This window comes from Durio zibethinus, chromosome 19 (assembly GCF_047325235.1).
Source record: "Durio zibethinus cultivar Kanyao isolate XHJ-2024 chromosome 19, ASM4732523v1, whole genome shotgun sequence".
NCBI lineage: Eukaryota > Viridiplantae > Streptophyta > Magnoliopsida > Malvales > Malvaceae > Durio > Durio zibethinus.
The window spans coordinates 24,088,592-24,104,367 of NC_143180.1; the positions used below are offsets into that span (position 1 = coordinate 24,088,592).

A 15,776-nucleotide genomic window follows, 5' to 3' on the forward strand; every position below is an offset into this window, starting at 1 on the left:
TAGCATGACTAGAGGGGTCCTTGCGACAAATCCGTATAATTATTAAAGTTTTAATGGACCCTACTAATTTAACAGTAATATTTAATATATCATGTCGGCACAAATTTTAAAAGCTTGGCTCATATAGTACATGGTTTGTGGTCCTTATAAGTTATGTAGTGTCTAGGACAATATTATTTTTTGTGTTGAATTGGATCATATTAATAATTTTTAAATTTTTTTTATTATTACTTGAGTTTAAAACAAATTTTTGTATATAAGGAAATTCATTGAACTTTGAATATAAAAATCAACTTGTTATCTTATAAATTTCAATCCTCTTCATATTATTTAAATTTACAAATATATAAGAATAATTAAAACTTTTATCAAAGATACCTAAACTATTTTTACTGCAACTAGATCAAGTGGCCATTTTTTTTTACCTTAGTAGATTATTTTTTGCCGAATTTTTACCAATAATGTAGTTTTCATAAATATTTTTATATATAAAATGTGACATATTATATATTTTGCATTTAAAATGAAATGATTATAAATTTAACTACCAATAATTTAAATATTTCATAAGGACATTTATTTAATATAAATTTATTTATATAAATTATCAAAAATTGTTAAAAGCAAATATAATTTCATCACAAGATAAAAAAAAAAAACTTGTATATCATATCGTATTAATCCACGTGTCACATATTTATGTCGGCTCTTATCGAATAGCACTACCATCAATATACTTAAATGTTTTAACCCTAGCATAGCATACAAATATGTGTTGAATAATAGATCATGCCAAACTTAACTCATACCATGCTGAATCGTATCACATCATGGATTATTCGACCCATTTTACACCTCTAAATGTGCCATTACCGTGAACCATAGGTTATTGTTAACAAAATTATTTGCATAAAGAAATTATTTTAAAAGTTAGGGCTCAAATAGAACAATTCAAAGAATAAGGGTTAAAGTTGAATCAAAATTAGATGTTAGAGACCATGAAGGAAATTTATCCAAATTTAAGCTTTATTTTTATGAGCCTTTTAGTCCCTAAATTTGCTGTTTCTAATTATGGAAGCTTGACAATGTCTAACTGATTTTGTTAGTATATATTGCTATCAACTTCTGATTTAGTTTCAACTTTGTTTACTCAGAGAAAAGTACCATATAAAGCTCCATAGTTCATCACTTCAGATTTTCAACTTTCAAGTCCTCACCGTCATTCCATCCCTCCAATTTTTTTCCATTTCAATGAAGCATATTGAAGGCTGTGGTTGCTTTCAGTCATTTCTTTAGATTGCTGTTTCTCATGTCATTAAGAGTTGGAACATGTGACGTCATTGTTTCTCTGATACATGAGTTGAAACTCACTGAATTGATTTCCATTTCTAAGCTGATCAGTAGAGGAGTTTCTGCTACCTGGATCTAACTGGTTATTACCCAGTCAAGTACAATGAATAATATGAACATGGACAACTGCAACTCACTTATGGTTTGCCAGAATCCGAAGAAGCCAATGTTGCAGATCTCTCGTCCCAGTACATCCAGTGGTTTCTCTCTAGAAGATTTGGACAATGGTGTGGAACATACTGCAGATGATATTTCCAATGAACAGGTGTTGTCTAGAAGTTTGTTTGCTGGTTCAGACAAAAAGAAACCAATTCCATGCATGCCAAGGACGAAACAACCTTGTAAGAAGATTCCAGTAAAGGAAACTACTTCCATCAAAATTTCCAAGGTAATTCTTTTGAAAGATCTTGTTTCTTTTCCATTGTAAATAGTTCTGATAAGTTAGCAGTGATGCAGGTTTACGTTATTTTTATTCATAGTTACATAAAAGATCAGACGCCTAATTTTTAATTGTTACTTCATTTTTGGACACTCTTTTACCTTTTAGAACTTTGTAGTTTAGCCAATTGTAGCAGAATTAGATTTGAGTTCTCACCATCTTCTGTATTTTGAAATGTAGCATGTGAATGGAAAGAAGATGATCAATGACTTTGTAAAAGAGCAAAAGATTAATCGGGGAAGTTATGGAAAAGTGGTATGGATTAATGCTTTTTGACATGGTTAGATGCTTTTTACATCGGCAGCGATAAACTGATAATCACTTTGCTAATTAACTTGGTGCAGGCATTATATCGAAACAAAAATGATGGAACCCCCTATGCTATTAAGGTAGCTGCCATTTTTATCTACTCCATAAGATACCAAGATCTGCAGTATTGAACTAAATGAAATATTTTTCCTTATAGATATCTGACACAAGTTGTATGAGTAATGCTACGCAATTAATTAGATTATAATCTATTGTTAACATTAAGGTTGCATCAAATTACTTCTGGTCTTGCTGATGCAGCCACATTCCACAGCCATGGCTCTGCAATATGGTTTAGGGATCAGTCACTTTAGGTGACAGAAAAGAGTTTGTGTTTTATTTACCAGCCTTTCAACGCTTGATGTGGTAAATTTGATTTGTTTTTCGATAACTTGGACATGTTGACGTTAAAAATAGACTGCCTTTTTTCTTATGTGATTCTCTTGCAAGTTCCATTCAATGTTGATTTCACTTTGTTGTTAATTGTTGTTGCAGAAAATATGCAAGTCTAGATTGTGCAAGATGCGGATGACACAGTCAGAAACAGCAATGACCAATGTTCTCAGAGAGGTAAGATGCTTTTTACATGCAAAAACAAGATTGGAACACAATTCGATGCTATCAAAAGTGAAACTTACTTGGTTACAGAATGAGTGCGCATGAACTTTTCTACCACAGAAAAAATAGGAAAAGCAGGAGGATAGTGTCACAGCTCTGATTTTATCGTTGGGCTAAGTATCTATATCAGATTGAAGTAAATCTTGGCTAACTGAACTATTTTGAATTTGAATCATGATTCCTCACCAGAACCTGAATAGCCAAAAATTGTCATTATCCTGGAATGAACTGTTTTCTTCTGCAATTTCCATTTGATGGCTTCGTTTTGAACTTGCTACTTACGAAACAAAATTCTTTTCTAGGTTTCAATAATGAAGATGTTGGATCATCCAAACATAGTCAACCTTGTTGAAGTAATAGATGACCAAAGATCTGATTACCTCTATATGGGTATATATCAACATAGCTTTACATTCTAGATTTTATCAAATAAGTTTAATGCTAGAACCAAAAATCCTGCATAGTGCAGCATAGTTGGAATTCTTGATATGTATATGCACGTTTGTAATTTTGCAGTTCTTGAGTATGTGGAAGGTAATGATATAAGAAACCTTTCTGAAATCCAAGGACACATTGATGAGACAGCTGCAAGGAGATACTTCAAAGATATAATTGCAGGTCTCATTTATTTGCATAGTCATGTAAGTATTTTCTAGATCAACCAAGCAGTATAGTTTTAACACATCTTCCATTATTAAAAAAAATCCGTTTTAGTTGCTAGTTTGTGATTTGCATGTGTCAAGAATTTGTTCCAGTATTTAATTTTATCTTATTATACCTAGTGAAACTATAAATTGGATATTATGCCATAGATAATGGTCTGTGTCATGGACTCATCATGATCTCATGTTCTAAGCCCTTTCAGAGTCATTAGAGCTTTACACACTTGGTGTGTGATAGTCTGAGTCTCAGAGATACACTCTCACCATATATGACACCCTGGTTATCTGTCTTAGGTTCTTGTCATTATAAGTTTCGGGTACTAATATATGTTCAAGTTCAGTCAAAAGTTATGTTATAAACAAAGATAATGTATTAATTATGTTCTCTTTAACTTTAAATGTCTTCTATCACACCTTTATGACTTCAACTAAACTATACTTCCATTGCTCACTGTGACAGAATATCGTGCATGGTGATATAAAGCCCGAAAATCTTCTGCTCACAAAAGGGGGAAGTGTGAAAATTGGTGATTTCAGTGTGAGTCAGGCTTTTGAGGTAAGTTAGATGCTCATTTTGAGATGGAAACATATTAAGCACTCCCCTTTAAACTACAAAGAGTACGGCCCTTCTCAAGTGGAATTGATTAATTCAGAATTGAAAGCTATATTATGAACAGAAAAGGCATTTTTGCACACCAACAACTTTGTTCAACTGGAATATGCTGGGAAAAGTGGCATTACTGCTGTGAAATATTTCTGTTTGCAGCATTATTGATCTAAACAAGCTGATATTTGTAGGATGACAATGATGAGCTGTGGAGATGCCCTGGAACTCCAGCTTTTACTCCACCTGAGTGCTGCTTGAGTATGTACATTAGTTTGATTCATATGGTTTTCAAATTCATTACAAGTATTACTTTTAAGAAACTTTACCATGAACAGTCTAAAATTTTTTTGAGGATAAACTTCAAGGATTGGACTTCTTAGTGAAAGAAGTGCCTGGTAAAAAGACAAAAACATATATTGCCATACGAGATTCAATGACAGCATCTTTATGACACTGTTGAAAATTTGGTATGAAATAAGAAATGTTTGGCAATTTATAGCAGATACAGTTTATCATGGAAAAGCAGCAGATATATGGGCTGCAGGTGTAACCCTGTATTACATGGTGGTAGGCTGCTATCCTTTTCTTGCTGATAGTGTACCTGAGACTTATAACAAGGTAAACATCTTATATTCCTGCTTATTTATCTTGCTGTTCTTATGATTTCAACCTTTCCTTTAACATGGTCATGGCTGCAGATTGTAAACTGTCCTTTATTACTCCCAGATGAACTAGATAGAGGGCTCAAAGAACTGCTCCAATGCCTTTTATGTAAAGGTCATGTGTATTGCTCTATGTTTTTCTTATTAAGGTCCAAAAAATAGGACATTTTAGATTTCGTTAGTAGAGTTTTATGAATTAAAAAAGGTTCTCCTTTGTTTCTGATACGCAGACCCTACGCTTCGAATAACCTTGGACATTGTTGCTGAGCATCCATGGGTGATTAAAGATGGTGCCATAATCCTTCCAAAGGGCTCCTGCAGTTAACCCGAAGCTTAAGTCGATTGATTCATGCAATTATCTTAAGGGATGGCATAAGTCTGAGCTCCTCTCCTTATTCCTAAGGTGCGACCTTCTTTGTAAAAAAGAATCTCCTGCAGCTGCAAGCTTGGTATCTGAGATCTTGCAACCTAAAGGCCTCAAGAAAAAATTTGATAGTTCTTATAAATGTACATATAGCATCATGTTATGTTATTAATTAGCCCTAATACATGGAAAAGGTATTTGATGTGTATATGATTACAAAATTCATTTGCAGTAGAAAACCAATGTATTTGATGCATTAATCCTTTATAATCAAAACAGTGAATTGCAGATTTCTTTCATTCTAGTACAATATTCAAACAATAATTTTTACAAAAACAACAAACAGCTAACACGTTTGTTCTAAGTACTACAGCATGAGAAATTTAGTTTCTTTCATATTCTTCAGGATATTTTTGAACTGGTGATTTTGAACCCTTTGATGATGGAGATGGCTCAGCACCTTGGGGCAAATCAGAGATGGAAGCCAGTATTCTGCGAATGCTTATAGAACGAGCAGGTTTGAGGCTTAATGATCTCATCTTGTTCTTGGAGAAAATATCAGATGACTTAGAAAGGATGAGATAAACCAGTGCTTGAACAATCAGGAACATCAACACCTTCATTAAAGAATCTGCCAGGGACATCTCTACTTCCATGATTTCTTTAACAAATTAACAGGAATCTGACGAGAGCGTTACAAAGTATAACAAGATTTTTTGTAAAGTTGGAAAGAAAATGAAATTCCAGGACAAATATGAAGAAGCAATGGTTGGGGAAGCTAGTTTATATAGGGAGGAGATGCCTAGATTGGAAGACCTGGCATATCGAAACCGGCATGTTTGACTTGTAGCCAAAGCCTGGAAGTTATTCGTTGACTACACGTAATTGGATTAAGGAAGAAGCCTAAATAGACTAAGATATTGAAAATGTCTGCCGTGTATTGAGAAATTTAACTCATTTATTTATAAAAATGGCCGCAGTTTTTTATGTTAAATATACGTAAGATATAAAATTACTATGTTATTATTTAAATATAAAATATATATTTTAATTTTTATTAAATTTATATATTATTTTAATTAAAATTTTTAAATAATATTTTTTTTATTTTTTTATTTTTATATCATATTATTATATTGTATTTAAAATTATTAAATTTACTTGTAAAAAAAATTATTGGCACGTAGTTACCATTTTCACGTGATTAAATTTGCTTTGTATGAATCTCAAATCTCATTAGCTAAGTTTACAAAGAAAATAGGAGGCGGTGACATCAAGGCTGACCATTATACAAGTTGGTCAAATCCCAAATTCAACTCTTTATAATGTTCTTATACTTGGAATATTTCTTGCATTTAATTTACTTACTGTTGAAGGATTAAATATTTCGAACTCTTCATTAATATATAGAAAGAAAAATCTAGAAAACTTATCAATTGGTCAGTTATATATATTATCAAAATCTGCTAATCACTATTAAAAGGTTGTTAGCCACTTATGAACGTTAGTTAAGAAGATTAGTTTTTAAATTTGAATCTTCACATGATAGGCTAGAAGAAGGAGAAAAAGGAAATGAAATTGTTATCTATAAACTATAAAACATGATAAATACACAAATAATTTTTCTCATTTTTGTTTTTAATTTTTTGGCACTTGAAATTTTTAGAATTTAAATTATTATTACTTGAATTAATTTTTTTTTATAAAAAAAAATTCAATGATAGATACATTATTTAGTCTCTCAAGTCAAAGTAAAATGTGCTTACCTGATAATCTAAGATAAGTAACTGTAAATCATGCATTCGAGATGATTCTAATAAATGATCACCAATAAAATTCGAACTTAAGATTTTTTCGTCGCAGAAAATAACATTGATTGATTAAATCAATCACTTGTTGATTTGAATTAAAAATTTAACATTTATGAACAGATCCAATGATTATTAACCCTCGTTTTTATTCGAAGAAGAATAAAATTTAAATCATATTTTTTGAATATGAGAATATGCACTAATCATTTAATCAAATATCTCAAAAAATTTTTATGTTTTAAATTTATTTACAAACATATGAAGACTTTGCAGTTAGACCCGAATTGCATTAATAATATTGAATGAAATAGATTTGATGATTTATGTATTTATGTTATATAAAATATTAATAATTTTTATATTTATATCATATTTTATAGTATGTAATATAATTTATATAGATATAAAAATATAAAATATATATTTTAATTTTATTAAATTTATATATAATTTTTAATAAAGTTTTAAATTATATTATTTTTATATTATATAATTTATTATATTTTAAATTATTAAATTTAAAATAAAATGGTTCTTGCTGAAGATGGGTAGGTATATATGTACCGAAAATTTAATATTGTAACTGTACATTTGTCAGCTTATTACCTGGGAACAAACATTACGTGGTTTGACGATCCTGCGTGGACCGGACAGCTAAGGATGTGATCAGATGCATGATAAGTGAGGAAACTGTCAACAAGGAAAGCAATAGAAGGTGGGCCCTGCAGCGCTGTTGCCTCGTGGGAAAGGAAAATAATGTGACACCCTGTTGAAGATAAAGCTTATTTGTTAGGTTGAGGTGGCTAGCTCTATGACGTGTTCGTTTTTTTGTTGGAAAGTTGGCAAGGAAAAGAAGTGATCAAATATCCTCGTTCATGCAACCGTGTGATTATATTATTATGAAATAATTGATGTAAAGCACTATAAAAACATGACTTAATTTGCTTATAATATATGTCATATTGATCTACCCCTGTTGGTTTAAATAATAAAAAAATTAATCTTTTTAAATAAAATTTTAATTTCAAATTTATAAATAAAAATATAAATTAAAATAAATTTATTTATTTATAAGATTCGATTCGAAGTAATTTTAAATTAATTAAAATCTAAAACGAATTATCGAACGTTAAAAATTTTATTCCAAAAAATATTATGTCACATTGGAATTCCTACATGGTATGCTCCCTCTATTTGCTTTTAATCAATGCACTTTTTTCATGATTTTATTAATATCTTTGATCTCAATTTCTTAATAAATATTTCATTAGAGTTATTAAATTCATCTTTTCATAGTCTTAATCACTAATAATTAAGAAGCTTTCAAGAATGTCAAGCATTTGCTGTATTTGAGCAAACAAAACAACAAGATGGCCTTGCTCCTTCCAAACTAGAGCACTTGGGCAACAACTTTCTTTTTTCCACTGGGTTCAGGATTTCCACAGTTTTGACAAAGATATAGATGAAATTCTTTAACTGAAATTGGTAAAGTTTTTAATTAAAAATAATTAAATTAAAATTAAAAATTAATTGATTGAAAGGTTTTATTATATAAATTAAGTGTATAAAATTAAATTTTTATCATTGAATAAGTATCGATGAAATTTTAATTATAAATAATATTTTAAATAATTTTTTACATATTATTGATTTTTATATTAAAATTTATCAATATATCAATTTATATTTTTTAAATTTATTTTTTAAAAAATTATATAAATTTCACCTAAAAAACTTCATAGGATAGGATGGTTGCATATCTTTATTAAAAATATGAAAAAAATATTTTTCGAAATTTAACAAAAATAATATTTTACAGATAAAAAATATAGTTTTTGTTAAAAATAAATTTTTTTTATATTTCAATAAAAATGATGTATTTAAGATCAAAAATACGATTTTTATTGAAATTATAAAAATATTTAAGAATTTTTTAGTTTCAATGATATTATTCACGTATTATCAAAAGAATATAATAAAACTATTAATTAAATAATTTTATATTCCTTCAAATCAAATACAAAAAATTTATATTTTTGAAATCAATAAAACCTAAAAATCATATTTCTTTTCAAAAACACATCACTTTTCTTTTTAAAATTTAAAATTCCGTAAACCACAACTTAACGTTTCAATTTTGCATTTTCTAATCCTAATTAATACCATCAACGAGCTTTTTCATGTCTTGATGATTTCTGATTAAGTATTAACAATTTGCTGGATATAACAAAAGGAATTCAATTTGAGGATAGAAATCTCAAAAAAAAAAAAAAAAAAAAAAGGAAGGAAAATTTAAAGGTTTGCTTTTGCCCTTTCCAATTATGGCCACTAGAGGACTTTCATCAACAATGGATAGTTTAGAATATGTCTTATTGCTTGACAGTCTCAATCCTGTATCTATATTAGAACACGAAACTCATGTTATCAGTCCTTTTCTTTCAGCTATCTTCGACTTCTTTGCCACCACAAACCTTGTTTTCAAGGCTTTTGGGATGTTTCAAAACGACATTCCCACCTTTAACCTTATCAAGTTATACGATTGTTTTCATTTTTCTCTTGGAAAACTAATCTAGATAGTTGAAAATCATTGCTTCTAGATTAGAAGAATTGGGCTTAAATTTGACCTAAATGGAAATTTCCATAGCCATTATTCATGAAATCATGATGGAAAATCTCAAACTTTTAAGCTTATAAAATTATTTCATGTTTCATCTTTTTTTTTTTTAATTTCAATGTTTGGATTCAAACCCTTTACATGGCCCATCTATTGTAGCCTTTCAAGTTTGATCCGTATTATCTTGGGTCAAGCTTTGCCTCGTTCCTCCCTAGCTGTTTAATACTTTTACCAGAATAAAAAAATATTATTTTATACATTGATCATAGAATTTATGAATAAATATTTATTTTCACTGAAATACTAACACCATAGTCAAAAACTTGTTTTGACTGTATAATCCTCTTGCTATTTGTGGTTTGATTTATATATTATTTTGAATAAATATAATAATTTGTGTATTTGTATTATATAAAATATTAAAATTTATGTATTTATATGAAAATTATATATTATAATTTATGTCGACACAAAAATATAATATATAATTTTTTATTTTATTAAATATATATAATTATTATTATAATTTTAAGTTATGTCATCTTTATATTTTATTTTTATATCATATTTATATCATATTATCATTTTATATTTTAAATTATTAAATTTAATTTTGAATGATCAAATTAAATAATTTAAATACCATATACCTTACCTAAAAGGGGACAAATAGATAAATGAAATTGGATTTGAATCGAAAAAAAAAAAAAAATATTATGAGTTTGAAATTTTTTTTTTTTGAATTTAGATTATTTGGAATCCAAATCTTTCAATTGAACATTTGAATTATTCAAATTTAGATAATTGAATTTGAATAATTGCAAGTTGAAATTATTAAAATTTAGAATCAAATTAATATATTTTAATTTATTTTAAATTAATTTTTTAGATCATTCGAATTTTAATCATTTTCATTTTAAATTAATTTAAATTTAAAAAGTTTGAAAGAATTAAATTATTAATTTTTTAAATAAAATTAAAATAAATTAAATTTGACTGAATTAAGTGGGTTGAACGAACGGACTGTTCAAAACTTTCAGCATTAATTTTAATTTAAATTAAAGCCTCCATATCTTTACTTTTTAAAAAATCTAACGGTGCAATTGTCTAGAAATCACGTCAAATCAAATAAATTTGGAGTTTTAAAACGTTGCGTGTTGGAAATGTCACCTTCGCGTTGAAAATGTGGAAGCTTTTGTAAACTTAAGTTGAAAATAACGACACAAAGGGCGTGAAGCGTTATTTAAATTATTGGCAAACGAAAACGATCATAAATAATTTTTTATTTTATTATAAAAAATAAATTTAATAATTTAAAATATAATATGATAATATAATATAATTATAATTATAAAAATAAAATATAAAAATAATATAATTTAAAATTTTAATAATATTTAGATATAAATTTAATAAAATTAAAAAATATATTATATATTTTTATATCAAAATTAATTATATCACATAATTTTTATATAAAATATAATATAAATATATAAAATTTAATATTTTATATAATATAAATGTATAAACTATCGAATCTATTAAAAATTGTTAATCTGAAAAAATAATTTTATCATACATCAAAACATTCAACTTGATATGAGCATAAATATTCTTTTTAATAATTTAATAATTTAAAATTAATTGAAACCTTCGTTTACTTGTAAATGATGAATGTTAGCTAAAAAATTGATTCAAAGCTTAAAATTCATGCAATCGTGACATTGAATAATCTCAAATTGAACACCAATATATCTTGTCTTATTATAAAGACGGGGGCAAGCTATTTTATCTCAAATTATATTTTATTAGAAACAAATATTTTTTTTTTTTTTTTTTTTTAAAGTGGTCATTTCATAAGCCAACTCATAATTTGGACAAGTTAGTTTAATCTTGTCTAAGTGCAAGCGCATGCTTGGATATGTCAGTATGTGAACAGAGAGGAGATCCAAATCTAACAATCTTTGACTCTTTTGTTCAGGTTTTTAGGACACGCAATTTGCGGAGCCGACTTTAACGGCCTTTCCTCCACGTTTACCCCTTTCTTTCTTTATTTCTTTCTTGTATGAAACGATTCAATTTTTAGTGATGCTTTAAAAAGTGGGATTGGATCCCTTTGAATATTCCAATGCAACTGCAAACTGGGTTTGGTCTGGCTGTTACCGTTATTTGGTCAGTTGAAACTGGATGAGCTGATAAAATTTTTCATCTTGGTAAGTTTTGGTGAGTTTGTTTTTGTTCTTTTTGTTGATTGATTTGAGCTTTTGAGCTTGGATTTTCTTCTGGGTATTGCTTTTAAATTTTTTTTTTTCTATCTATTTTGATTATTTGTCAATTTTCGATTGGGTAACTTTGGTATTTGGAACTGGATTTTGGTTCATTTGGCTGTTTTTTGGTCATCTAAAATTGGGTTTTTTTTTTCTGGATACCTTATGCTTCTGAAATGGAAATTTCTTGATAGGAGAGGGGGGAAATGGTTTTCCATATTCAAGTGATTGATTTGCTGGTAACTTTGCCATTTTGGGCTGTTCAAGTGAGCCTCACGAGTGCCTCTAGGTTCCGTTTATGCTTTTTTTTTTTTTTTAGGCTTTTTGTTGTTTTTCTTTTCTTTCCTGAAGTTGTCTTTTACAAATATCCTCTTTTACTAGTAGTTGGATCCCAGAATAGTTTACTCTTCATACTTTTCTGATTTACATATTGAGCTGTTTGAAATTTTCAATCCTAAAATAGATCCACCACTCAAAAAAGGAAAGAGGGAAATGGGAACCTGCTGCCTGGTTAGAGCTTGAGAATAATAAGCATGCATCTCATTATCATTTCATTCTGATGCTAAACCAATACGTTCCCTTGATTACTTGGAAGTGAAGTGGTTGCAGAATCTACAGTTTGTCAAGTGTCTTAGAGGAGTTCTAATGGTGGTTGTATAGCATGGTTTTAGCATGCTACTTTTCGGTAAAATTGTAGCGATAGGCGGGTAATGTTGTTTCGATAGAGATTTTAACAGAAATCTAGCAGTTTAGGAGGTGCTAATGTTTATTTTGACATAAAGAAAACCGACAGAAGGGATGTAGTTTTTTCTTTTGCTCTTCTGTCATTTAATGTATAAATGAGATGAATTTCGATTGTTGGTTAGAAACTTAGAATTGTCTCTAGAAGATTGGTTGATTTGTCAAAGTGTCCATCGGTTTCAAAAAAGGTTTATAATATATGTTAAGCATTCATAAGTTTCTTTATTGATGGGACGTGTAAAGAAATTTCAGGTGCATTTCTATTAGTGAATATACAGCATTTTCAATATTGACCAAGACCTTCACATTTGGGTGTTTAATAGTCTCCTGCACCTCAAGTTGCTTTTGTATCAAATTAATACACCTTCATTGAATGTTGTTATTTAATTTTGAAATTTGAGAAGAACATTCTGGTGCTGACTTTTAACACTGGATTATTGGAGTTGAACATCTTTTCATTTTTGAGCTTGATTATTGTTTTAGCTTTATCCATCTTCAACTGTTTACCGGTAAAATTCCAATATGCGAAGATTAGGTTGTTAAAACTTTCCTTTATAAGATAATCCTTTTTTCTTTGGCTGCTTTTGAGATGACAAGCCAGAACCTCCGAGTTAAATGGTAGTTTTAGGAGGAGACTGCAGTGACAATCAAGATTTTCCTCAAGCATCACAGGCTTTGTCTTGAACTTGTAACAAAATACGTAATTGTAGCACTAGAAATTTTGGATTACTTCTTAAGGTACTATAATGACGAAGCAGTCATGTTGGTATGGTTAACTGTAGATTGTAATCTTCGATGTGTTTGATAAAACTATGATCTATTGTGGATTTAGTACCAGTGCTCAGTGCACCTTCTTGGTATTGTTAACTGGTTCATCGCTTGTTGCCAATCTCTATCTTGAACTTCATGAAATTCTTCATGGCTTTTGACTTTGTCAAGATGAATTCTAAAGTACATAGCTGCCCTTTAACCTTTTTGTTCTTTTCTGGAGAAAATTCATGGTTTATCCTTGAGTCAGATGGATTGAACTTCTAATGTCTAATACTTTTTATTGGCAGGGGAATGCATTTTATAGATATTAGAAAGTGAGAGAAATGCAGAAAAACGTTATGAAACTTTTGCAAATGAGTAGTTGAGAGAGAAGGTCCAATTCATCTTTCGTCCTCCTCTGCATTGTTAGCACTATACTAGATCTAGTAAAGAGTGTGTGCTGGCATTAACATTCAAAGCTAGAACTATGGCACCTGGCGGTGGTATCTGCAAAGATGTGATAGAGTCCCGCGTTGGATTTTCAGCTTATGATATGGCAACATCAAGTGCAGACTCAGGAGGTTCCCCATTAAGAAAAGCTGCAACTGGTTTAGGTGGAAATCTGGGAGCTACGTCAACAAATGATGTGCATGAACTACTTGAGTGTCCTGTTTGCATAAATTTGATGTATCCTCCAATTTACCAGGTAGCTTCATTTTACATGCCAAAAAAAAAAAATTCACAAAGCATTTGGAGATTAATTCTCCTCGAGATTTTATGCTTGTATCAAAGTCAAATTGTTTAACCATTGGCATTTGATATAATGTGGGAAGACTGCAAACTATGGACCTTCACTCCCTCGCAAAGCGGAGAGCTTTGTGCACCGGGGTTTGCCTTTTTTAATCAAGATTGAAGAAATTAGTATCTCGTATAATTTATGAACCGCAAAGCTGGACACCTTTTCCCAAATCTTTTAACTGCTATTCTGGTATATGCATTTTGTGATTATGCTACTCCTTGATTGAACCATTTTGGATGCCTGACGGCTAGGCAGCTGATAGGTATATGGAGAGTGCTATAATAATTGGTATGCATGAGTAAAAGTGTGTTAGAGAGTAAGTTTTACATTTTGATCTCCTTGATTGCATCGATATCTAACAATTATAACATAAAGCTTCTACTTCAATATTCTTATAGTGACACATCTTTTCATATCTTTTATGTTAGTGTCCCAACGGCCACACTGTATGTTCAATTTGCAAGGCTAGAGTTCACAATTCTTGCCCAACTTGCCGCAATGAGCTTGGAAATATAAGGTGTCTGGCTCTGGAGAAAGTAGCCGAGTCACTGGAACTTCCTTGCAGATATCAGATTCTGGGTTGTCAAGATATTTTTCCATACTACAGCAAGCTGAAGCATGAAAAAAACTGTAGATATCGCCCATACAGTTGCCCTTATGCGGGAGCCGAATGCTCTGTCACTGGTGATATTCCATTTCTTGTCACGCATCTCAAGAGTGATCACAAGGTTGACATGCACGATGGATGTACTTTCAACCACAGATATGTCAAATCCAATCCCCATGAAGTCGAAAATGCCACATGGATGTTAACTGTAAGATCTCTTGCCCTCTTCCTCCCCCTCTGTGACATACACATACCGGTAACAAGTGCACAAACTTTCATACATCATCTCAAACAGATCTCTTATCTGATCCAAATCCTTTTGTAAACCAATTAAATATTGACAGATGTTTAGCATGGGAATTGTAACAAACTTTAATGAGTGCTTTCCTATTCATGAAGTTCCATTCAGGTTGATCCATAGTTAAAGCCATAGATGGTTCTGCAGGTTTTCAACTGTTTCGGTCGACAATTTTGCTTGCACTTTGAGGCTTTTCATATAGGAATGGCACCAGTTTACATGGCCTTCCTGCGATTCATGGGTGATGAAGATGAGGCAAGAGAATTCAGTTACAGCCTGGAAGTTGGTGGCAATGGCAGAAAGTTTATATGGCAAGGAGTTCCTAGAAGCATTCGTGATAGTCATCGGAAAGTTCGAGATAGTCAAGATGGACTTATCATTCAAAGGAACCTGGCACTCTTCTTCTCAGGTGGTGATAGGCAGGAGCTGAAGCTGAAAGTGGCTGGCCGTATTTGGAAAGAACAGTAACTCCAGAAAAATGAAATCTGACATATTGTTGTTAAAGTAGGTACCAGAAATTATATATATAAAATAAAAAGCTTGCAAGATTCAAGCAAATTTCTGTAAATTTTGTAGATAAATATATCACATTGTGAGGGGACTATGATTTGCAATGGATTTTATTACTTAATTTTTATGATATTAATTTCAGCATTATACAGATTTGCGGAAATTTATATATATATATATCTGTCTTTGTGTGTAATTGAAAATGAAAATGAATAAATAGTTAAAATGTCATATCAATTCAAAATATTAATGTTCAAAATAAAATAAATTATACATTTTATTAAAAATTAGAGATCTTTTTTGTATTTAAATGTATGGTTAACAGATTAGAAAATTATTATTTCTGATAAATCATATATTGAGAG

General features: G+C 29.9%; 3 protein-coding genes across 4 annotated transcripts; 2 read left to right on the top strand and 1 right to left on the bottom strand.

The window, feature by feature from the left end:
- The first annotated feature begins 1,138 nt into the window (after window positions 1-1,138).
- LOC111310006 (serine/threonine-protein kinase GRIK2-like) lies at window positions 1,139-5,393 on the top strand. 2 transcript variants are annotated; one of them, XM_089748899.1, is made up of 11 exons: window positions 1,139-1,738; window positions 1,970-2,044; window positions 2,134-2,178; window positions 2,594-2,668; window positions 3,019-3,106; window positions 3,233-3,357; window positions 3,839-3,934; window positions 4,177-4,243; window positions 4,485-4,603; window positions 4,684-4,762; window positions 4,878-5,393. In XM_089748899.1, exons 1-11 carry the CDS (start codon window positions 1,454-1,456, stop codon window positions 4,970-4,972), a joined length of 1,149 nt encoding a protein of 382 aa, XP_089605025.1. In that variant the 5' UTR covers window positions 1,139-1,453; the 3' UTR covers window positions 4,973-5,393. The 2 variants fall into 2 exon arrangements, with proteins under 2 accessions (XP_089605025.1, XP_089605026.1); XM_089748900.1 differs by having other exon boundaries at window positions 4,488-4,603.
- On the bottom strand, window positions 5,237-5,776 carry LOC111310009 (uncharacterized). The gene has a single exon (XM_022909086.2). It carries the CDS (start codon window positions 5,665-5,667, stop codon window positions 5,395-5,397), a length of 273 nt encoding a protein of 90 aa, XP_022764821.2. The 5' UTR covers window positions 5,668-5,776; the 3' UTR covers window positions 5,237-5,394.
- Window positions 5,777-11,328: 5,552 nt separating this feature from the next.
- LOC111310005 (E3 ubiquitin-protein ligase SINAT2-like) lies at window positions 11,329-15,562 on the top strand. Its single transcript, XM_022909079.2, has 4 exons — window positions 11,329-11,652; window positions 13,506-13,903; window positions 14,425-14,811; window positions 15,049-15,562. Exons 2-4 carry the CDS (start codon window positions 13,685-13,687, stop codon window positions 15,367-15,369), a joined length of 927 nt encoding a protein of 308 aa, XP_022764814.2. The 5' UTR covers window positions 11,329-11,652; window positions 13,506-13,684; the 3' UTR covers window positions 15,370-15,562.
- Window positions 15,563-15,776: the final 214 nt, after the last annotated feature.

Bases quoted from the DNA above. Each gene is read 5' to 3' on its own strand.
- LOC111310006 (XM_089748899.1), top strand. From the start codon at position 1,454: ATGAATAATATGAACATGGACAACTGCAACTCACTTATGGTTTGCCAG. The intron at 3,358-3,838 runs GTAAGTATTTTC...TCACTGTGACAG, and splicing joins TCATTTATTTGCATAGTCAT to AATATCGTGCATGGTGATAT. The intron at 4,604-4,683 runs GTAAACATCTTA...TCATGGCTGCAG, and splicing joins TACCTGAGACTTATAACAAG to ATTGTAAACTGTCCTTTATT.
- LOC111310009 (XM_022909086.2), bottom strand. From the start codon at position 5,667: ATGGAAGTAGAGATGTCCCTGGCAGATTCTTTAATGAAGGTGTTGATG.
- LOC111310005 (XM_022909079.2), top strand. From the start codon at position 13,685: ATGGCACCTGGCGGTGGTATCTGCAAAGATGTGATAGAGTCCCGCGTT. The intron at 13,904-14,424 runs GTAGCTTCATTT...CTTTTATGTTAG, and splicing joins TGTATCCTCCAATTTACCAG to TGTCCCAACGGCCACACTGT. The intron at 14,812-15,048 runs GTAAGATCTCTT...ATGGTTCTGCAG, and splicing joins ATGCCACATGGATGTTAACT to GTTTTCAACTGTTTCGGTCG.